The sequence below is a fragment of the Balaenoptera ricei genome, chromosome 6 (genome assembly GCF_028023285.1).
Source record: "Balaenoptera ricei isolate mBalRic1 chromosome 6, mBalRic1.hap2, whole genome shotgun sequence".
NCBI lineage: Eukaryota > Metazoa > Chordata > Mammalia > Artiodactyla > Balaenopteridae > Balaenoptera > Balaenoptera ricei.
In genome coordinates this window covers 113881750-113905046 of record NC_082644.1, presented here as the reverse complement: position 1 = coordinate 113905046, position 23297 = coordinate 113881750, and the positions used below count along the sequence as shown (strand labels likewise).

The 23297-nt window shown below is 45.2% G+C and overlaps 1 protein-coding gene across 1 annotated transcript in view; it reads right to left on the bottom strand.

Annotated features, from left to right (window-relative positions):
* The window catches only part of MVB12B (multivesicular body subunit 12B), a 187484-nt gene that overhangs the window by 120390 nt on the left and 43797 nt on the right, over positions 1-23297 (bottom strand). Inside the window, 1 exon segment of the mRNA XM_059926690.1 lies at positions 537-644. Within this exon segment, the coding sequence (XP_059782673.1) occupies positions 537-644 (108 nt within the window).

Here is a 23297-nt window from a genome sequence, read left to right as displayed (position 1 = left end):
TTAAAATTTCCTAATTTATGGGCTTAAGTATTAAAAACAACACAGTAAAAGAAATCTGCCTGTGTGGTGGACACCTACCTGCAGAAACAGTGAAATGTCATATGTCAGAGAGACGCGGGGAGAAAAGTCAACAAGGCCACGTCTGGGGGAGGGGTGACCGCGTGGCATCCTTCTAGCTATGTTCCCATCTGTTGGTCAGCTTTAAATGCAGCTCCCCTGGAAGACACTTACCTCCGTACTACCCTGTGATTTGTTACTTGGAGGAAAGGCAGGCAGACAAGAGCTGTGAGGGAAATCTCCTAGTCTCCTTCAGAGAACACGTTTTAATGGAATTCACTGTACACTTGGGTATGTGGTTAATAATACTGTTAATAAATGAAACACAGCGCTGGCTGCTGGTTCTACCCCATTCACTAAAACCACAGATAAATTAACATAGTGATGAAAATAAACCTCAGCCAAAAAACGAGGAGATTTCAAACAGGAATGTAAATGACTTGGGCTCACTTAGCAAACAGAAAAGCCCTAAGACTTACATTTTCTTTGGAAAATGATCTTGTGAAGCATAGGTATCTGGTAACCTTGGATTTAAATAAGCCGTCTTTCCAGAGGTCAGCATCCACACCATCTGCTGTCTGTGCAACCTACACCAAAGAGATGGAGAAAAGACAGCAGGTGAGGCAGGATGCAGCCGAGGGCGTGTGGGAGCAGCTTCTTCGTACCTGCACCAATTAACTCCGGCCTGGACTCGTGCGGCATCTCATTAGTCCATTTCATGAGGCCCTGGGAAGAGATTTTCCAAGAGGGGTAAAGGGAGAGTGTGAAAAATACAACTTCTAAAAATACTGTCCCTGGGGAAGCCATTGATTAAAGACACCCTGACAAAAGTGGTTCTAATGAGAAGAGAGCAAATTTTGTTGTCATGGACCAAGAAGGGATTGGAGAAGTCAGCACATTAAGTTGCTCATTACCACTTACTCGGGGGACAGTACAGGGTACAGAAAAAAGTCCAATGGGGCGTGAAATGCCACCTGAGAGGGGCACCGCCCGCCGTGAGCCTGGCACGGCCTCCTGCTCTGTCTGGGACCCAGGCCGGCCAGGGGCTGCCGTCGCCGGGACTCTGCTGGGCACTGGGGGGGCGGCGAGTTGGGAAATTCACTGTTTCTTCTCGGTACAAGCTCTGCGAGTGGTAGTCAAGGTCGGAAACTGTCGCATGACAGGAAAATAAAAAAAGACTCAGCTGCTTGTCTATAGTCTAAAGAGCCATCTTCTCGTATTCAGCTGCAGAAATTTTCCTCTAAGCAGCATTCAAGGATGAAGCCAGCCTTGATTAGAGTCTTACAGGACCTGTGCATGAGACTGCAGGGCTGGGGCTATTAGTGGGAAGAGTTCACAAGGACACAGGAGAGGAGACGGAGGGCGGCCAGGATGCGCTCTCCCCATTCTCTCCAAGATACTCGTTAACAGACCATCAGGGCCTGGGCTGCTTCCTCCCTCAGCGGCCTAACAGGTCAGAGTATTAATCAAGCTCCCACACCCTGGCTGGACCCCAACGTGGGACCTCCAGGAAGACTGGGAGCAGCGCCCCTTTGGGGATGAGCTCTGCAGCCGCCACCCCTCCCCCGACCAGGGCACTCTGGGCATCTCCCCGCTCGTCCTTCTGAGGCTTAGACTTTGGGAAGCCGTCCTTGATCTGACAAGCTCCAGGCCGTTCTCACAAACTGCTGAAAGCACTTCCATTCTTTACACAAAATCGCCCTGATGCAGCCCCATCCCGTGTCCACACTGCTCAGCAGGCCCACGACCTCGGACTGTCACATGCGCAGGGCAGGGGTGCGGGGGTGACAACACGGGGATAGTCCCAGAGCCCCGACGGCCACGCTCTCTGAGGGGGCCTCTGGAAAGCCCAAAGGCCAACTGGCAAAAGAAAAATGCCTTCTTTCAAACCGAACGATCGTAAGTTAGCAAGTGCAACAAAGGGAAAAGAAAGGTCCTTATTCTAAATACGCGGATATGTTTGACCTGAAATCTGAAGGAGGAGTGGTATGGGGACAATCTCAGGGACCGTCTGCTCCACGTATGTCACCCTCACAGAAAGAAACACGACGCAACAGGATCAGGCCTTGTCCGCATCTCCCCCCGTAATGGTCATACATAAAGTTTCTCGGCAAACATGAAATTTGAAGCAGTGGCCCCAACTTCCCACTCCCAAGGATCCCTTTTGCTTTGTTTTCTCCCATGGGTTCCATGTTTGAAAGATTTTTGTTTCCCAAACTGTACTTTTATTTCCTCAGTTCTAATATTTTTATTGTATTTCCTCAGTTCTAAGATGTAGTCACTTGGGAATCACCCATGGATTTAAAGAACACTCCTTCAGGAAAAAAAGAAATATATCAAAATGCACAAACCTATCTTAAGATGCATCCTAATTTCAGAACCATTAAAATGTGAAAAGATGCTATAGGAACAAAGAAATAAGGGAACCTATGTGGTTTCTCTATAATAAATGTATTATTTTTGATAAGTTTTTAAAAATAGAGAGACTGCAGAACACTCAAAGGCCGTGGGACCACAGGCTGGGACTCGGAGGAGAGCTGTGTCCAACCTCCCATGGAAAAGGCAGGGGGTTCAGAAGGGCTTTCCAGGCTACTGGAAATTCCACTAAGGGGTGTTACGCACCCTAAATCAAGGCTATTGTTTCCAGGGTTTGAAAATGATGATTCCCTCCTCTCACCCCACTGCTAGAATTTTCCCTTTTCTGAATGAGAAGACACCGTGGTAGGATAAAGAGGCCGGTGCAGGAATGCAAAGGGAGAAAGCAGGCAGTGGACCTGCTACTTCCTCAGAGGCCCCCCCCCACCTCTCTCCTTCTCACCCTGGCAGCTACAGTCCTCCAATCCGCTCCTGAGAAACGTTCAACACAGACAACCAAAGGCCCAGCTCTGCCCTGAGGCCACGACTCCTTTGCAATGAAGTGAAAATGTGTATCGCCCTCCAACCCCAGCCAAGGGGAGGTGTGGAGGGAGGTGAGGGTGAGAGAGAGGAAGAGGGAGAGAAAGAGAGGGGGTGGGGGAGTGTGTGAGTGTGAGTATGAGCGTGAGTGTGTGTGTGTGTGTGTGTGTGTGTGTGTGTGTGTGTATCTGGGCAGAGTGCAGCTGCCCGCAGCCTGGGGCCCGCAGGCCGGATCCACACTGGCGGCCGGCTCCACTGCTAAGCAGGGAGTGGGAAGGCCCGGGCCTGGCTCACAGTCGGACTAGGGAAGTGGCCCCGGTGTAACAGCCTGGGCCTTGGCAGCCCTACCCTCCGTGGAGCGATAAGAAGTACCCAGAAGCTTCTTTACAACCCAGGCATGTAAAGGTGTTGACTAACCTAAACTCTTCCCATCCCAAGTGAGATGAGCTACAACGTAAATGTGGCAGGTGGCTACAGGGGCGCCCCTGCAGAAGTTCACGTCTGAACTCTGCCCTTGTGATCTCAGTCCTGAGTCCCAGGATGGGAGGCTGCAGGGGGAGGCGGAAGAAGTGCTCTAGGCACAGCAGACCCCAACCTGACACCCCAGTGCTTAAGCAAGCCCCCTACCCTGAGGGCGCTGCGGGGACAGAGGGGATAATGCATGAGACGTGCCTCAGTGCTCACTCAGGACCCCCACAAAGCCAGTGCCAACAGGTCTACACTAAACACGAGGATGTCTGGTCTGACAGCAAAACAGATATTTAAAGTGATACCACACTACGTCAGGATTCGAAAAGCCCTGCATTGTCACATCGGGCTCAGCTCCAACATCCGGTCCTCTGGGATTCCTTCCTCATCTCTGGGACTCCTTCCCCATCTCTGGGACTGGGCCTGGTCTTCAGACGCAAATCAGGGACCTGTGTGATTAACGTTTACCTGCCCCTACTGCCCCACCACTGTACTAAAAGCTTCACCAGGACAAGGACGACGCCTGGTGGCCATTTATCCCCTGCACTAAGCATACTGCCTGATACATATGGGCTCCACCAAAACTTGCTGAAGGAATGAATGAAAGAATCAGCCAGTCAATCTGGAGCAAAGCATGAAAAACCAAGGACCCTGCCAACTCTTGGAGTGAGGTAATAAGAATTTTAAAACATGAAATTTCCACGACTTAATCCCTTGAGCTGAGTGTATGTATCCACTTCAAAATCACCACTCTGAGGCCACATCCCCATTTCAACAATAAGGCCACTTATCCTTTTGGTTCTTATTTGTACCCTGCCTCGTTCCCCAAATGACTAGAACATGTCCAATGCTGCTGCTGGCTGCAGCGCCCCCAGAGTGTCTGTCACAGGGCTTCACACACACACACACACACACACACTCTTCTCTCACACACTCACACTCACATACACTCTCCCACTCACACTCTCATACCCTCCTTCTCTTTCTCGCATCTTCTCCGGTACAGGAGCTGCCTCTGCGGAGGAGTAGGTGGGCAGTGACAGAATGGACACATGGGTTTATCTCTCTTCTCTGCCAATATTCTTCTAAGATGACAATCAAAGTGGAGGAAGTATTGGGGCCACTAAAAGAAAGAGCAAGAGAGGGGTACAACGCGAGAGAGATGCCATCGGATGTGTGGAGGTGTGGTAAGTGCAAGGTCAGGGGGGGTGTAGCAGAGTGGAGGGGGTGATGGATGCCCCAGGGCCCCGAGCCACCAGATACCCCAGGGATGAGGGTGGAGGGCCTGGAGGTGGGTGGGTGCGAGTTTAGGGCTGAGACAGGCAGACGGGAACAGGCCTATAAACAAAGCCATTAGACTCCCAGATCCCTACCCCTGTTTCAGAAGTATTTTCTGCAGAAACGGGACCAGTAGGGCTCAGGGCTCCAGAACACCAGACTGATGGGGAAGGAGGTGAAGGAGGAAGTAAGACTCCAGAGTGAAAGCAGGCGGTAACTATGCAGAGTGAACGGTGACTGAATGGTGGCCTCCTCCAGGCTCACCCTCCGTCCTGCTTCTGGCACCTCGGCAGCCAGGCGTACCCTCTAAATGCTGGAAATTAAAGGATGCATCTCTGGAGAAACTAAAGAGTTCCAGAGAGAGGACCAGCACCCACAGGCTCTGTGGCCTCCTGTTACAGAAGCCAGCTCCCTGCTGCACCACCCGCTGTGCAGCCCGCAGGTCATCAGGCCTTACCCCACCGCGGGGCTCCGACCCCAGGAGCTAGGGCCTCACTCTTACCTGACAACAAAGGGTCACCAGGCATTGCGGGAAGTCTCAGATATGAAAGACAGGGCCCAAATTATTAGGAAAAGGGGAACTTGACAATAGCACAGATAATATGAGGAAACAGTGAAGGCTAAGGAACAAACAACCAAATCTATAATGAATATCTTCAGAGGGATGAGTGACTACATTGCAACCACCAAACAAGAACAGAATATTGTGAAAAACATTTTAAAAGGAACAATTTAAGACAACGTAAAGAGCTTAGACATAAAAAACTTACGGCTAAAATAAAAAATTCAAAAAATATACTGGAAGAGAAAATTGAGGAAATCTTCCAGAAAGTAAAATACAAAGATGAAGAGGTTAACTAGAGGGGAAAAAAACTAAGAAAACTGAAGAATCAATACAACATCCAATTAATGAAATTTCCAGAAAGAGAAATAAAAAAATGGAACAAAAGGTGAGCCTCCACCTTAAAGAGGTCCTGAGAGTTCTAGCACAGTGAATAAAAAAGCCCCACCCCAAAGCAAAGCAATGGAGAATCCCACCAAATTTGGGATGAAGAAACCACTTTAAAACTTCCAGAGCGAAATAACAGGCCACGTGCAGAGGAATGGAATCAGAATGCATCAGACTTCTCACCAGCAACGCTGGAAACTAAGAGAACAACCTCTTCAAAATTCCGAGGAATTCTGGAATTCTCCACCTAAGCCAATGTCAAGTAAGCATGAAGGTAGGATAAAGACCTTTGCAGACGTGCAACAATTTACTAAATTCATCCCCTGCCCACCCTTGAACCTACAGGAGGATGCATGAGCACGGCTGGGGATTGAATCAATAAAGAGGAAACCCTGAGCTCCAGAACAGATCCCACACAGGACAGCCAGGGGATGGCAGTGGCCCGTCCCCTGGGCAGGGCCTGGACAGGAGGGAAAGGAGAGAAGGTCGTGGAACAAAGAGAGATGCGGCCGTCTCTGAGAGAGGAGGGAGTACGGGACTGTACTCCAGCACTGGGAAGAGATACAGACGGGCACGTGGCAGACGTACTGGAGCATTTACAAAATTAAAAACAGAGGCGTAAAGCTGTTTGAAAACATAATTTAGTAACTAACTTGAAAATTTTAAAGAAAAATGTTAAATTCTTGTATAAAAATCAGTAGGCACCTAGACAATAAAGCAAATGAAAGAAACAAGTCAAGAACTAATTCCAAGAAAAGGAAAGGGTTACAAGAAAGAGACTCTAGTCCTGGTGCATTACTTGATTCAGTGGTACCCAATGTTTACATGTGTAAACACTGCCCACTAATTTACCAAAAATTGTGATACTGCCTGATGGGGGGAGATTATGAGAAAACTAAACGTGAGGATAGGGAGATCAAGAAATAAGCAGTATGGCTTCCCTGGCGGCGCAGTGGTTGAGAGTCTGCCTGCCAATGCAGGGGACACGGGTTCGAGCCCTGGTCTGGGAAGATCCCACATGCCGCGGAGCAACTGGGCCCGTAAGCCACAACTACTGAGCCTGTGCGTCTGGAGCCTGTGCTCCGCAACAAGAGAGGCCGCGATAGTGAGAGGCCCGCGCACCGCAATGAAGAGTGGCCCCCACTGGCCGCAGCTGGAGAAAGCCCTCGCACAGAAACGAAGACCCAACACAGCCAAAAATAAAATAAATAAATAAATAATTTTCAAAAAAAAGAAATAAGCAGTATAAACACATTATCTAGAAATAAGGAGATGTACCAGAAGTGAAAAAATCTAAAAGAGTTGAAAGTAACTGCCTCTGGGGAGTGAAAAATGGAGAGCGGGCAGGGACATGGCTGGGGGCAGCTGAATTTTCTTATAAGCCTTTTAGTACTCTGATTTTTTAACCTGTATGTGTATCACTTTGTTAAAAAGAAAAACAAATTTTAATTTTAAAAAATCAGAGAGCTGGGAAAATGTCCCATGAAAGACAGTATGGGGGTATCATTCCTTTTAGAGGAAGCCTTACTATCAGGACCATCAGGGATGTTCCTACAGGCACATGACCTCGGTTCTAGGCATCTCTGTAGTGTGTCCCAGTGCGTGACAATGGTCAAAGCTGCACGCGCCTTCTCCACTGCCGGAGTCCACCAGAGCTAACACGAGGATGAGGAGGAGCCGCAGCCCCGAGGCCAGTGTCTGCGAGCGGCAGCCCCCAGTCCCGCAGAACCAATGCCGGGACGTGAACAAGCTGCCTGCCCAGGGCGGGCTCAGCCTCTGCCTCACGCAGCCCAGGCCGCCGACTTCCTTCCTTCTCGGGCTCAAGCTCAGAGGTCAAACTCTGCACCGACGTGCGGCAGTCCCAGAAGGAAACGTGTGTTCAGGAAGCCCTGACGGCCCGCGGGGAGCGGGGCTGGCTGCCTGCAGCTGGCTTATGGGGCAAGCCCGTGTGAGGGGATCCTGAGGTTAAATGTAGGAAACCCTCCCGGTCTGAGGACAGGTGGTGGGGCAGGAATTCCTGCCGAGCACTTACTGTTTGCCAGGCTCTGGTCGAAGCAGCTTATGTGCAGTTTCTCACTGAATCCTCCCAACCACCCAATGGAATGGGTACTATTTACTACCCAGTTTACAGATGAGAAGATGAGGCTTGGAGAACCTCTGTAAACTCAAAGTCATTCACTGGTCAGAGGAGAGGTGGGTCTCCCTGCACCTTGCCTCTCCCCACTCAGCACCCAGCAAGCAGAGCCCCCCACCTCCACGGCCCAGGGAAGGACAGTCAACCTCCCAGGTCAAAACCAGGACACCCGTGGGCCCTGCCTTTAGGTCAGTTGAGAAGCCACGTGCAGGCCTCCCTGGACCCAAACACAAAGAACCACCCAGGGCCACTTTAAAGAAGCACCAGCATTGCCACAGTGAAAGGCAGCTGTGGGCACATGGCACAGGTTCAGGCTGAATGCCGCAGGGAAGAGAGGGCTTGAGAACACTTCTGGAAGCACGTAGGTCTGGAGAGCTTCGCTTTGATGACAGAAGAAGAGAAGAAAACAAACTAATTGTAACGCTGAAATGACTGACTTATTTTGTGAGACTTAAATTTAAGGTAATAGCCCTAATGGTTTTAAAAGGTCCCGTACATTCAGGCAAGGCCTAGTGTTCTAATTACATTCTTTAACTTGCAGGATATGGGAATACCTGAGCTCACACACACAGTGGGAGGTGGAGGAAAAGGTACTAGAGGATGCTGGCACACGAGGACCAAGGAGTGCCCCAGCAGGCAGACCTAGGAAGAGAACACACTTGGGTTCATTTGCTCAGGACCCCGATGGAGAGACGCATGGACTTATGTGAGATGCTGCACCATCATCATCGATGACCCTACTCTGCGGTCTATTCCACTGCCTTCTCCACGCTGCGAGGACCATGACAACACCTAACATTTACTGTGTGTGTTCTATGTGCCAGGACCTGCCCTAAGTATTTTATTCTCAAATTGTTAGTGTAAGTCACTCATTTAACACAACAACCCTATGAGTTACTGTAAGTAATAATCAGTTACTACCTGATTTTATAGATGAGGAAACTGAGGAACAAAAGGATCTTGGCTAAACAAATTATGGTATGTCTATGTAATGGAACACATATTCAGTTCTTAGAAAGGATGAAGTATGTCTATATATAGAATTATGTCCATAATTTATTAAGTGTGTGTGTGGGGGGATCTTTTAACCAAAAAGCGTATGAGAGAATCCATATAAGGGGGAAATGGGCACACCAATTGCTCCAGAAATGAGTACTAAGTGGTACAGCCTTAAATTACATTCATTTGGTGCTGCATATCAAAAGCCTTAAAGATATACATGCTCTGTGACCAAGGAATTCCACTTCTGGGCAGAGAGTCTGAGGAGATAATCGGTTCTGTGCACAAGAGTGGATCATCATTTGTTCCTTCATACTGAGTTTCTGGGTGCCAGACACCGATGAGGTGCACAGGACAGAGGGTTGGACAAGACAGACTCGGTCCCTGACCCCACAGCGGTCACATTCTAGACGGGGGAAGATGCACAATAAACAGGTGAACAAATAAACAAATATATAAGATAATTTTAGGAGGTAATAAGCATCTTATATAAAAGAGGGTAATGGGAACAGTGATGGAGGGTAGGGAGAGGCTACTCAGGTGGGGGACCGGGGGGGCCTCTCTGAGGAGGTGACAGGAAGATGCTGGCATGAGATCTGGAGACAGAGCTGTGCAGGGGGCTGGCGGGGGGCTGTGAGGACAGCAGGGGGAGCAAGGCTGATGGGCGAAAGGGGCAGAGAGAGGGGCTCGGGACTGGAGCCTGGTAGGAGGGGAGGGGTGCTGTCTAGACAGTGTAACGGCAAAAGTGGGGAGGGAGTGACACATTTCTAATGATTACAGGGCACCCTTACAACAGAAGACTCAGCAGCCTTTTCAAACAACTTTGAGGACAGGTATCTACTAATATGGAAAGTTCAGGGGAAAGAATAAGTTACAAAATGGTTTCTACAGTACAATCCCGGAATCTAATTTAAAAAAACAGTACAAATGAATTGATTTACAAAACAGAAACAGACTCACAGATCTCAAAACCAAATTTACCAAAGGGGAAATGTGGGAGGAAGTGATAAATTAGGAGATTGGGATTAACATATACAAACTTACTGTATATATACAATACATAACTAACAAGGACCTACTGTAGCACAGGGAACTCTACTCAATATTCTGTAATAACCTATATGGGAAAAGGATCTGGAAATGAATGGACATATATATATATATATATATATATATATATATATATATATATATATATATATATATATCCATCCAATTTACTTTGCTGTACACCTGAAACTAACACAACACTGTAAATCAACTATATTTGAATAAAATTTTTTTTTTAAAAAGTACAATCTCACATTTTGTTTTTTAAAAGTTATCTATACAGAAAAGGATCTAGACAAATACAAAGCAAAGTATTAACTACTGTTTGGTTCTGCACAGTTGAGATTACGGGTATTCTTTAATGGTATTTTTTAAAATTTATTTTTATTGAGGTATAACTGACATGCAATATTACATTAGTTTCAGTTGTACAACATAATGATTCAATATTCTATACACTGTGAAATGATCACCACAGTAAGTCTAGTTAACATCCGTTACCATATGTACTTACAGAATTTGCGTGTGTGCTGTGAGGCCTTTAGAGACCTCCTCTCTCTGAGCAACTTTCAAATATGTGATACAGTATCGTTAACTACAGTCACCATGTTGTTCATTACATCCCATGACTTATTTATTTTGTAACTGGAAGTTTGTACCTTTTCACTCTATATAGCTTGTATGATAAGAAAAACAAAAATTAAAAAAAAATTTAATATTAAAAGAAAAAGAAAAACAATTTAAAAGACTTCATTTGATGGGATGAGAACTAAAGATATGCTGGATTTAAACCTGAGAAACACTTTGTAAACCAGCTCTCCAACTAAGTCCCCTGGAGAGGGTCTGTGCAGTAAATCCTTAAAACTGTCAGAGGTCCTTCAATGTCAGGATCAAGTACCCTTGCCCAAAGAGTAGCTCTTGAAAGACAGCTAACCACTGGTTTTTGTCAATCTGTTCACACCCTGGTGTTTTAAGAGAGCCCACCCACAATTCAAAGATGTGCTTGCCAGACAGAAAGCAATCAAAGGGGCCAGGAAATTCTGCAGACATTCCAAAGGAAATATCTGGTGGACACTAGAAACAAGAGCAACGTTCAAAGGGCTCCTGATGTGTTAGATCATCCTCTGCTGAAACACACACACTTGGCCCAGGTCAGACAGTGGCCAACCGTGGAGCCCCTTAAACCCTTATTCAGACCAGTGTGGGCACAACATCCTTCTGGATCCCTAACAGGAGGTGTGCCCAAATGCTTTCTAAAGATGATAAAGTGAAAAGAGCCTTTTGACTTATCTGCTGATGAGCCCAGGAATGCTTGCTTTTCGGTTCTGATTTGATTTGCATCATTTTATTGTTTTGAATCCTGATTGGAGACTCAAGTCTGCCAGGGGTCTTCAGCTGAAATGTCTGATATTTCTTAGCAAGAGAAACGAATGCGCGGCTCTGTCCTGAGCCTGCCGCCGCTCCCTCAGCCTCCGGGCTGCTCTCTCCACTCACGTCCCACAGCACGGGCCGAGCTCTCCCTCTTCGAGCTCATCTTTCCTAATCTGCCCAGAGACCTCCTGTGGCCTCCTCCTCCCCGGCTTTGCCCCCGTGGCTCCCTCTCGTCACTCAGGGGGTGGCTGACAGAGTCCCACCCTGCCAGGCCTCCCTGCCCACACTAGCCAGGAGTGAACTCTCTTCTTCCAGGATCTTCCCTTCTGACAGCTGCGTGCATCAAACCTTCTCTAATATGGAGAAAACGATGAGACAGAGGAAAGAACTTGGATTTTTGGAGTCATAAGGTGGAAGCAGGGGGCTTCCCTGGTGGCGCAGTGGTTGAGAATCTATCTGCCTGCCAATGCAGGGGACACGGGTTTGAGCCCTGGTCTGGGAAGATCCCACATGCCGCGGAGCGACTAGGCCCGTGAGCCACAATTGCTGAGCCTGTGCGTTGGAGCCTGTGCTCTGCAACAAGAGACGCTGCGATAGTGAGAGGCCCGCGCACCGCGATGAAGAGTGGCCCGCACTTGCCGCAACTAGAGAAAGCCCTCGCACAGAAACGAAGACCCAACAAAGCCATAAATAAATAAATAAATAAAATTTTAAAAAAAAGGTGGAAACAACCCAAATGTCCATCTACTGATGAACAGAGAAACAAAATGTGATCTATCCATGCAATGGAATACTATTTGGCCATGAAAAGGGAATGAAGTACCGACACATGCTACAATGTGGATGAACCTTGACAACATTATGCTAAGTGAAACAAGACAGTCACAAAGGGCCAGATAACTGCACAAGTATATGAAATGTCCAGAAAAGGTAAATCCATAGAGACAGAAAATAGATTGGTGGTTGCCAGGGGCTGGAGGCAGGGGGAGATGGGGAGTGACTGCTAATGAGTATAAGGTTTCTTTTTGGGGTGACGAAAACATTCTGAAACTAGACAGTGGTGAAGATTACACAACTCTGACTACATGAAAAGCCACTGAATTATACACTTTTAAAGGGCGAACTTTATGGTATGTGAATTATATTTCAATAAAGCTGTATTTTTTTAAAAAAACTCTTAGCATAAGATCTGGCACGTGATAGACACTCCAAAAATGTTAGCTCTTTATTATTACTTCTGCTCCTTAAACTTTTCAGAGTACACAGCCCAAGGCCTTGCTGGTAGGACACAATCAGGTATTTGCCAGATGGCTGAATGAACAAGTAAAAGAATGTACAGTGTGAAAGATGTACACGGAGTGAAGGGGGCACATCAGGGGCTGCATGGAACAGCCCTCTCTTTATTCCACCCTCCTTGCAGCTGCCGTGGTAACCGCAGGCACAGAGGGGACCGGTTCCTGGTGCTGGGCAGGGCAGAAGAAAGCAAAGGGCCCTAGAGACACCCCTGGAAATCAGGAGCCCTGCTTCTGCATCTGCTGATGGGGAAGGGAAGACACAGGGAAATCAGTTCCTGGGGACTGTGAGGCCCATGAGACAGGAAATGGGAAGGAAACATGGGCAGGGCACTTGGCTGCATCAAAGGGGAATCTCCTCCGCACTCCTGGTGGTCAGGAGAGAGCACCTGGGCGACAAATGCTCCTGCCTCTGCCACCTGCAGCTAGCCACGCCAGGACACAGCCCTGGACCTCCACAGACCCCATGGAGGGCAGCATCAGTGGCCTAGAGGTTCCCTCGTGGCTGGTTGGCACCCAAGTGGAGGGTGCGTTCCTCTCAGCCACGAGCACTCAATCTGTGACAGAGCTGCTGATGACACACCAGTGCCCGAGGCATGAACTACTCAATCAATAGCACGCAGATACCTAGTCATCACTGTGGACCAAAAAATTAAACTAGAGCTCTGCCTCACATAAAAACAAATTCTAGGTGGATTAAAGATTAAATGTGAAAAGCAAAACTTTAAAACTTTTCAAAGAAGATGTAAACTATCTTATGATTTTAATAGAGGGAATTATTAAAGAAATAAACACATGTGTATAAGAAAATCCATAAAAGAGAAGACTGATGATTCTTACTATCCTAAAATTAAAAACTATGATACTACAAAGATCACTCAAATAGTGAAAAGACAAGCCTCACACTGTGAGAAATGCATAACTGACAATGGATTAATATCCAAAATAAATAAAGAACCCCTGCAAATCAAGGAGAAAAAGAAATAAGTGAAAAGAAAAATTATATACAATATGTAGAAGCCATATGAGAAAATGTTCACCCACTCTAGGAAAATACAAATTAAAAATGACAATTTTATACCATTCATGGTAAATCATTGACTAAACCATAACTATCTGACCAAAATGAGTGGGGCACAAGCTGGCACAGCCACTTTGGAGAACACATTTACTATGTTCTGTAAGGGGAAAATGACCCAGCAATTCTGCTCCTAAATTGTTCCCTAGAAAAGAAATTCTTAGCATAACGATATGAGGATATTATTTGTAATACCGTTCATAGTAGTGAATTATTGGCGACAACCCAAATCTTCATCAACAGAAGGGTGAATAAATACATCACAGTATATTCATGCAACAGAATTCCACACAGCCTTGAAGACACATGAAGGGGAGCCACACATATCCCCAAGGATAAATCTCAAAAACAATGCTAAGCAAAAAAGCAAGTTGAAAATATGTACAGTATGATATGTATTCCATATGATAGCATCTATATAAAAGCTGAAAAGAACATATAGGAATGATAAATACCGAACTCAGTGGTTACTCTGGCACGTGGAAGGACACGTGGGCCTGGAGGGTGCACAGGCACCAGTAACATTTTGTTTCTTTTATTAAAAAAAAACCTCACATAAACCTGGTGAAATGTTAAGACTTGGGAAAGATGCATGGCGGTTATGTGGATATTTGTTACGTTATTGTCTATACTTTTGTATATGTATGAAATCTTTTGTATCACAATTTTTTAATTAAAAAAAATCAGACGATAGAGACCTTAAAAATAAAGGAGTGAGGCATTCAAATACTCGCAAATGTGCACAAGGAGGAGCGTTACCAGAGGAGACACAGGAAGGACACCCACTTAAATGTGAGTTTCAGGTAAGCAATGAATCATTTTTTTCAAATTTTAAAAAAATTTCAAATTTCTCAGACTTAACTGGGTACGCTGTATTCTTATTTGCTAAGCCTGGCGACCCAAACAAGGAGGCCTGTACTAAGGCTTTGTTTAGTGAAAAACCGGAATGAAACTAAAAGTTGAGCAGCGGGAGGACGCCTGCACAGAGCGCTCAGTGCACACGGCCACCACACACCGCGGAGCGGGAACGTGTGTGACCTACAGATGCTGATCTAGGAGGAGCTAAATGACACGTGCATCCTTCCGTAAAGATGTAGCGAGAGCTCACTGCATGATCTAATTCATACTGAGAAGACAAGTTATGAAGCTATAGTTCTGAAAGTTATTTACATATGCAAATGCAGAGGAGAAGGAAGAAAAAGCCAACGGATGACAGCAGCTAATAGAAATCAGAGGTGTGGTCGAAAGGTGCTTGAGCTTTGGCTGTGTTGTTTGATATTTCTAAAATAAGAAGTTTTTGTATTCCTTATTTTATTAAAAATAAATACAATTTCTTGCAAAAGGAAAAAACAAGCCTAGCAGGATATTTCCAAACTGTTAATAATACGCGTAGGATTACAGGGAAGAAAAGGTAATATTTTTGCTCTTTATTTCTGTAGTTCTATGTGATTTGGATTTTCTGAAATGAGCTTTTATAATTTTTAAAATGTCATGAAGATATTTTTAATTAAAAAAAAAAAGGCAGGGTTCACTGATTCTCTCTCTATCACGGAATCTGGAGAGTAAGAATTTCATTATGGAGGATGCGTCTGCCAAGCAGAGGAAGGAAAAGAGAACAAAAGAGAAGCTGCTGCTGAAGCCTAGCTCAGCCCCTAAAGACCACCCTCTCTGTCCCGGCTAACCATGGCACAGTGTTCCAAAGTCCCTTTCTGGCTATGAGCTAACAACCTAGGCCTCATATGCCCAATACCTACTCTCCTGGGCCAAGGAGGCAGAACACAGCAGCTTAAAACATGGGCTTTGGTACAGGACAGATGTGAATTCAAATCCTGGCTTTGCCACTTAGTAGCTGTGTGACCTTGGCTGAGTTCCTCAACCTCTCTGAGCCTCAGCTTCTGCCTCTGTAAATGGAGACAATAGAGTCTATCTCACGCAGTTGTAGTAATAATTAAGAGAGACAATTATGAGCCTTGCCGAGCACCTAGCATACAGAAAACACTTCCTCAGTGGTAAATATTGCTGCTCACATTGTATCAGAAGCACTGTGTCCCTCCCGTACCGCAGTGGGGTATGCTGGCTGACCTGGCTTTAAATAGAGACTTCTACCTGTGGGTACAGTCATCACTAGGCTGCAATTCATCTCTTCAGGCCACAAGTCTTTACTTTTCTTTCAGCAAACATTTACTAAGCACTTACGACATGGAAGGCATTGCACCATGCGCTTCAGCATGTACAAGTATGAGTAAGACGCGGAACCTCCCTCAGAGGAAAGCCAGAGGATGCGATGAATCAGCAAGAGGGCACAACGCTTAGAAGCAGGAGACCCAGGTTTCATTTCGGCTCATCCACACCTGTCGTGTGATCTTGAGCCCTTGAGCTCTCTGAGGTTGTTTTCTTATTTGTAAAATAAGATTATAATAAGTATCTTCATGCGGTCACTCTGTGAAGTAAATACTATCTATGGAAGCAACTAGCACAGGGACAGACACAGCACGGATATTCAGGGTGCAGGGAGGGGGTGAGGCAAGAGAAGACTCAAAGGCAGCTTTAGGTGGGGGCCTCATAAAGCATCAACAGGCAGGAATGAAGCAGAGGAAGAGGGGAAGGCACGGCCCCAGAAAAGACAGGACCAGAAATGGCAGGGGCCTGGGTCCTAAGAGGCCCACTTGGGAGGGGCTGGGATGGCTGGACTGTGAGAGGAGACACACGGCAGCATGGAGGAGCAGGGCAGGTGCAGGACTCAGGGCTCGCCCCTGAGCAACAGGGACAGTGTCTGGAGAGCTTAGAGCCGGAAGAGAAATTCTAAGAGTGATGCTTAAAGGAGAAAATCCAGAGCTGAGAAGGGAGGGACCAGAGTCCTCCTGGAAGAGACTATCCAGGACAAGAATGGTGAGGTCCTGCCCTAGGGTGATAGAGACAGAAAAGGATGATGCAAAAGATGAAGCGGGGCGGGGGGGGGAGAATCCAAGAAACTGCCAGACTGGGTGTGGGAGGGGCAGGGGGCTGGGCGGAGGAGGCCCAGGAGGAGTCTGGCCTCCAAGTGGGAGGGAGTTCAGAGCAGGGGCGGCTGTGCGCTGGGGACTTGGGTGGGGAGTTGGGGAGGACACACAAGACAGTTCACTTTGGGAATATTCAGGCTGAGTGTCAGCCAGCCACGACCTGTGGGCTTGTCTGCCAGGCAGGTGGAAACGTGGGCCTGGCTGAGGAGGGAGGCTAGCATGGGTGCGTGAGGAGTGGGGAGTGGCTGGGCCCCAGGCTGGAGGAGAGCATACAGTGAAGGAGACTGGGTCAGAGCCTGGGGGTGTGGTGGTGTGGCAGAGATACCACACAAAGGGGAAATCGGGGAAGAACAAGGGAGAAGAGAGGCGGAATCTCATTTAAGGGATAAGAGTGCTTCAGGAAAGAAGGGCTAGAGAAGAATATTTGATGACTCAGGAAAACACTGCGATAGTATAATAATAACATACAATGCAATAATAAGCATGTTATTACATAGCATATATGATAGAATCCCACTACTGCTAAAACACACACACGGAGGGAAAAAACTAAAGGATGTATGTCAAAATGTTAACAGCATTTTTCCTCTGAGTGATAGGATTATGAGCCACTTTTTTTCTTCCTTGTATTTTTCTATATCTTCCAAATTGTCTACAATGAGCATGCGTTAGTTCTGTATTCAGAAAACGAATACATTAAGGAAGGAAGAAACTGGTCAACAGCGTGCAAAGCTGAGATGAGATCAAGAAGAATAAAAATTAGGAAAAAGCTACTGAGCGAGACACTTAGGGAGCACGGGGTGAGCTGCGTCTGATTTCAGGAAGAGAGGGGACAGCAGCATGTTTGTGAGGAGAGGGAACGGGGAGAGAAGAGGGAGAGAAGGAGAGAGATTTTCACGAGAGGGGTTTACAAGCAAGAACCAAGGCAGGAAGACATGGAAGTGAGAACTCCCCGCTCATGGGGGGATCAATCTTGGGAAGGAAGAGGGGCTCCATGTCTTTGCTCATTTTACCCCTCTTGTCTGGGTCTGTGAGTTGCCTGTGGGCAGCGACTGCACCTGACAATTCCCAGTGCCCAGCGCAGGACCTGCACATGGTGAGGGCTTGATAAATGACTGCTAACACCGGAATGCTTCCCCTCTTCAGCTGCTCCGTCTCTAAAGTTTAAGGAACCCTCCTCCGCACCTAGGAGAGTGGGCTTCTATGAAGGAGCATGCCGGCTGACTTAGGGAGACTATGGAAATGCTCATTAACAAGCAAGGGCACAGGGCTGAAAGATTCTGGAGACCCCAAGACAGCTAAGTGTCTTCTTCAGAACAAGAGGGAAGTTTTTCCATCAAACCAAATCAATTAACTTCAAGGTAAGACCGAATTATAAGATATAATTCCTGAATGCAGTTCAATGAGGCTAAGAAAAACAAAATGGGTCTAAGATAAGGGGGCAACACCTTTGATAAACGGCACTGTTTTTGCCTCAGCTAGGGTACTAGCAGGATCTGGCTAAGAAAATAGTGAAAACTAGTGATCCTGGCATCAGCAGAAACCCCAGCGACCGTGCATGGCTTCCGGGGCTTGAGGAAGGATGCCGGCTGCTGCCTGGCCCAGGCTCCCCCTGCCCCGTGTCGCTGCCCCCCCTCTGCCCAGGCTCCGCACAGACCACCGGAGCAGGCCGTGGACGTGCTGTGGGAACCAACCAGCCCGCAAAGGCCTGGCTGTGGGCTTCTGAGCGGTTTTAACAAAGGGGCCCTGGAAGAGACCCAACAAGGCTAGGAGCACAGGAAGAGTGAAAGTGATAGGATTTAAGAGAAGACAAGTTGAACTGGTGCCGCTCATGAGTCACACTCAATGACAGGAGGTGGGAAAGCAAAGGAGATGAACTGGCACTCCTGACTAAGACACCCTTCTTATTTACTCTATTACTCAGCCCTCAAACCACATTGCCAGATGTAATTGCATTTCAATTCATGTTTAACACAAACATAACTTAGCTGGATGTTGGCATCCAATATCCCAGACACGGAAAGGCAAAACAGGAAGGAGTCAGCTACTTCCATAAACGCTCGTTGCACGCCTGCTGGAGCACGGACGCAGCCAAGCACCGTGCTGGAGGGAGAGCCTATGAGAGACACCACTGCATGACCTCCAGGGCCTTGCCTGCAGGGCAAGGGGCACGCTAACTGGCCTCTGTAACTAGAGTGGTGAGAGCTGCGATGGAGGAAAGTAAAGGCACTACCACAACACAGAGCTCGAACATAATTCCACAGGGAGAGGAACGGAGTGCATGCACAAAGGCACGGAGGCAAGAATGGCAACAGCACATCTGGAGAACTATACAGAGTTCCCACGGGCAGGAGGAGGGCTAGAAATGCAGGGAAGGGGCAAATCAAAATAGTCTTAGATTCCAGTGAGGTCCACCCATTTGATAAACACGTACTGAGCTGCCAGCTGCTAAGCATTCAGTAGTAAGTAAAACAATGAACTTGCCTTTGAATCTAAAAACAGAGGGCTGGAAGAGAATTCTAAGCAGGTGAGTAATCTGATCTTTTAGAAAGTTTCCACTGGAGAGAATGTAGGAAAGACAGGTTAGAATGGAGTTAGGGAGAGGCACTGGGAGACTATTCAACAGGCCTTAAAAAAAGAGTGGAGAATAGAGTCCTTGGACATTTGCTTAGTCAACAGGTCAACCCCTTCTTAAACCCTTCCCCTCTCATCTGCTGCCCCTCTCCACAAACATCATGCAATTTGCAATCACATAATTTCCTATCGCATAAAGCTCATAAAAAACTTGTCAGCCTAAAACATGATCCGAAGGGTCATGGAACGGCCAAGAAACAGGGTGGGGAAGTAGAAACAATAGAAGAATTCAGTGAGGTTGCTGGACATAAGATAAATTTTCAAAAGATTAGTTTTCCTCTATACAAACTGAGACGCTTCCCAACTCTTTTCAAAGTTTTAAGATAGTTTGCAGAATGTGGGAATTACCTGTTCTTGACAAGTTTATAGACTGCTACTTTAAAAAGAGTTGGGCCAACTCAAAGAGTTGACTGCTTTTGTTGGTAATAATTCTCTAATGACTTTTCCAATTTCTTCCTTTGATATGGGTTTGTTATGAAATTTCTTCTTAAATAGCAGTAGAAATGATCTAACTCATCAAGATTTTCAATTTTAGTTGCATAGGCTGCACATAAGAGCTAGACATCATATTCTTTTATAATTTTCAAATGTCCTTATACTCTTACTTTCCTCTTTGCAATCTAAATTCTGCTTATATTTATTTTCTTTCCTTTTACTATTATATTTGCCAAAAGTTTATCTATTATGCTTTTTACAAAGAATCAATTCTCAATTAACAACTTTCCCCTCTTTTCTCTTCTAATTTCTTTTCTCTTACGTCATGATTATATCTATGTTATTTCCTTCCATGTGTTCATCTAAGCTACTTGAGCTGTGGGACAATATCAAGTGGTCTATATACATGTAATTAGAGTCCCAGAGAAAAGAAAGATGAAGGAGAACTATTTTAATAATGACCAGAAATTTTCCAACTGCAATAACAGCAAAATATACATTCCTTTCAGGAGAAAAGAAACATTTATGGATCATAGTCTAGGCTTGGGGTTAATGTAGGCCAATCCATCCTGTAGCCTGTTTGTGTACAGCCTGTGAATTACAAATGGTTTTTCTATTTGTTAAGGGTTAAAAAAAAATCAATATGCAATCGAGACCCTATGTGGCCCACAAAGCTTAAAATATTTACTATCTGAACCTTTAAGAAAAGGTTTGCTGACTCATGCTAGGCCATAAAACTGAGTTATTCTCTGATGACACAGAATTAAATAAGATGTCAATAACAAAGGTATATCTACAAAATCCTCAAACATATGGAAGCAAGGTAACACACACCTCAACAACCCATGGGTCAAAAAAGAAATCAAAAGGGAAATCAGTACTGTGAATGGAATTAAAATTAAACACAACATATCAAAATCTGAGGGATGCAGCTAATGCAGAGTTAGAGGGAAATTCACAGTATTACATGCTTTTGTTGGAAATGAAGAAAGCTCTCCAATCAATGACCCAAACCTCTACTTTTAAAAAACAAGGGGGTGGGGCTTCCCTGGTGGCACAGTGGTTAAGAATCCACCTGTCAATGCAAGGGACACGGGTTCGAGCCCTGGTCCGGAAGATCCCACATGCCGCAGAGCAACTAAGCCCGTGTGCCACAACTACTGAGCCTGCGTGCCACAACTACTGAAGCCCGTGCGCCTGGCGCCCGTGCTCCACAACAAGAGAAGCCACCACAATGAGAATCCTACACACCACAACGAAGAGTAGCCCCCGCTCGCCAAGACTAGAGAAAGCCCACGCACAGCAATGAAGACCCAACAGAGCCAAAAATAAAAACAAATAAATAGATTTATAAAAGAAACCAAGGGGCTTCCCTGGCAGTCCAGTGGTTAAGACTCCACCCTTCCACTGCAGGGGGCGTGGGTTCAATCCCTGGTCAGGGAACTAAGATCCCACAAACTGCACGGCACAGCCAAAAAAAAAAAAAAAAAAAAAAATGTCCACTGTTTTGGGACTTCCCTGGTGGCACCGTGGTTAAAAATCCGCCTGCCAATGCAGGGGACACGGGTTTGAGCCCTGGTGCAGGAAGATCCCACATGCCGCAGAGCAACTAAGCCCGTGCACCACAACTACTGAGCCTGTGCTGTAGAGCCCGCGTGCCACAACTACTGAAGCCCGCGCGCCTAGAGCCCATGCTCCGCAACAAGAGAAGCCACTGCAATGAGAAGCCCACACACCGCAACGAAGAAGAGTAGCCTCCGCTCACCGTAACTAAAGAAAGCCTGCGCACAGCAACAAAGACCCAACACAGCCAAAAATAAATAAATAAATTTATTAAAAACAAAACAAAAATATTGAATCCAAAGTAAGTAGAAGGAAGTAATAAAGAGAAGATAATAAAATAGAAAACAAAAATAATAGAGAAAAATCAATAAAACCAAAAAAGCTAGTTTCTTAAGAAGATTAATAAAACCCAGGCAGCCCGAGGAAGAAAAAAAGAGAGCTGATACCAAATATCATTATTGGGAATGAAGAAGAGGATATTCTACAGATCCTAGAGAGATTTAAAAAGATAAGGAGATATTACGAACAACTTTATGCCCAGGCATTGGAAAACTTAAATGGAAAAATTCCTTGACAGACAGAGATTACCAAAGCTCATTTAAGAGTAGGTAACTTAAATAGCATTATATTTATTTAAAAACTTGAACTGAAGTTAAAAACACTCCTATGTCCAGATAGCTTCACTGGTAAATTCTATAAATATTTAATGAAGAAAAAATACCAATTCTACACTAACTATTCCAGAAAACAGATGAGGAAGGAACACTTTCCAACTCATTCTATGACTCCAGCATTACCCTAATACCAAAACCGGACAAAGAAATTATACAAAAAGAAAACCACAGAACAATCAATATTTCTCATGAACCTCTATATAAAATGTCTTAAAAAATTTTCGCAAACTGATCTAATGATATATTGAAAGGACAATAGAATATGTCATTTGGGGTTTATTCCAGAAATGCAAGTTTGGTTTAACATCCAAAAGTCAATCAGTAAAGGGACGGGATATCTGTATGTGTATGGCCGATTCATTTTGTTGTGCAGTGGAGGCTAACACAATATTGTAAAGCAACCATACTCCAATAAAAATTAATTAAAGAAAGTCAATCAGTATATTTCATCATAATAAAAGACAAAAGGAAAAACCATATGACCATCTACATAGAGGCAGATAAAGTGTTTGACAAAATTCAACATCCATGTATGATAAAAACTCTCTAGAAGGGTACTTCCTAATCCTGTTAAAGACTATCTACCAAAAAAATCTACAGCTAACACTATAATTAAGTGGTGAAACACTGAATGATTTTCTCTTAAGATCTGGAACAAAGCAAGCATGTCTGCCTTCACCACCTCAACTCAATAGTGCATTGGAGGTTCTAGTCAGTGATCTAGTCAGTGAATAAGACAAGAAAAATAAATAAAAGGCATACAGACCAGACATGAAGAAGCAAAACTGTTTTTATTCACAGACAACATGATGGTCTATGTAGAAAATTATAAGGAATACTAAAAAAAAAAAAGCATAAGAACTAAGCAAGGTTGCAGAATACCAAGTCAATAAACAAAAATGAATTATCTCTGTAAAACAGAATTAATTAAAAATGGAAATAAATACCATTTACAATAGCATCAAAAATATGAAATGCTTAAGGAAAAATGTAGCAAAAGATCTTCATGACTTCTACACTGAAAACTAAAAAAAGATTCACGAGAGAAATTAAAGAGGACTTAAATAAATGAAGAGATATACCATGTTATTGGATCTGAAGGCTCAGTGCTGTTAAGATGTCGATTCTCTGCACATTGATCCATACATTTACTACAACCCCAATCAAAATCCCAGCAGGCCTTTTCTGTAGAAATTGACATACTGATTCTAAAATTTATATTAAAAGTCAAAGGACCTAGGATAACCAAAATAACTTTGAAAAAGAATAAAGTTAGAGGACTACTTGATTTTGAAAATTATTATAAAGCTGCAATAACCAAAGGGTGTGGTCTTGGCACATAGATATATAGATCAATAGAATAGAATACAGTGAGCAATATACTTATACATATAAGATTAGCTGATTTTTGACAAAGGTGC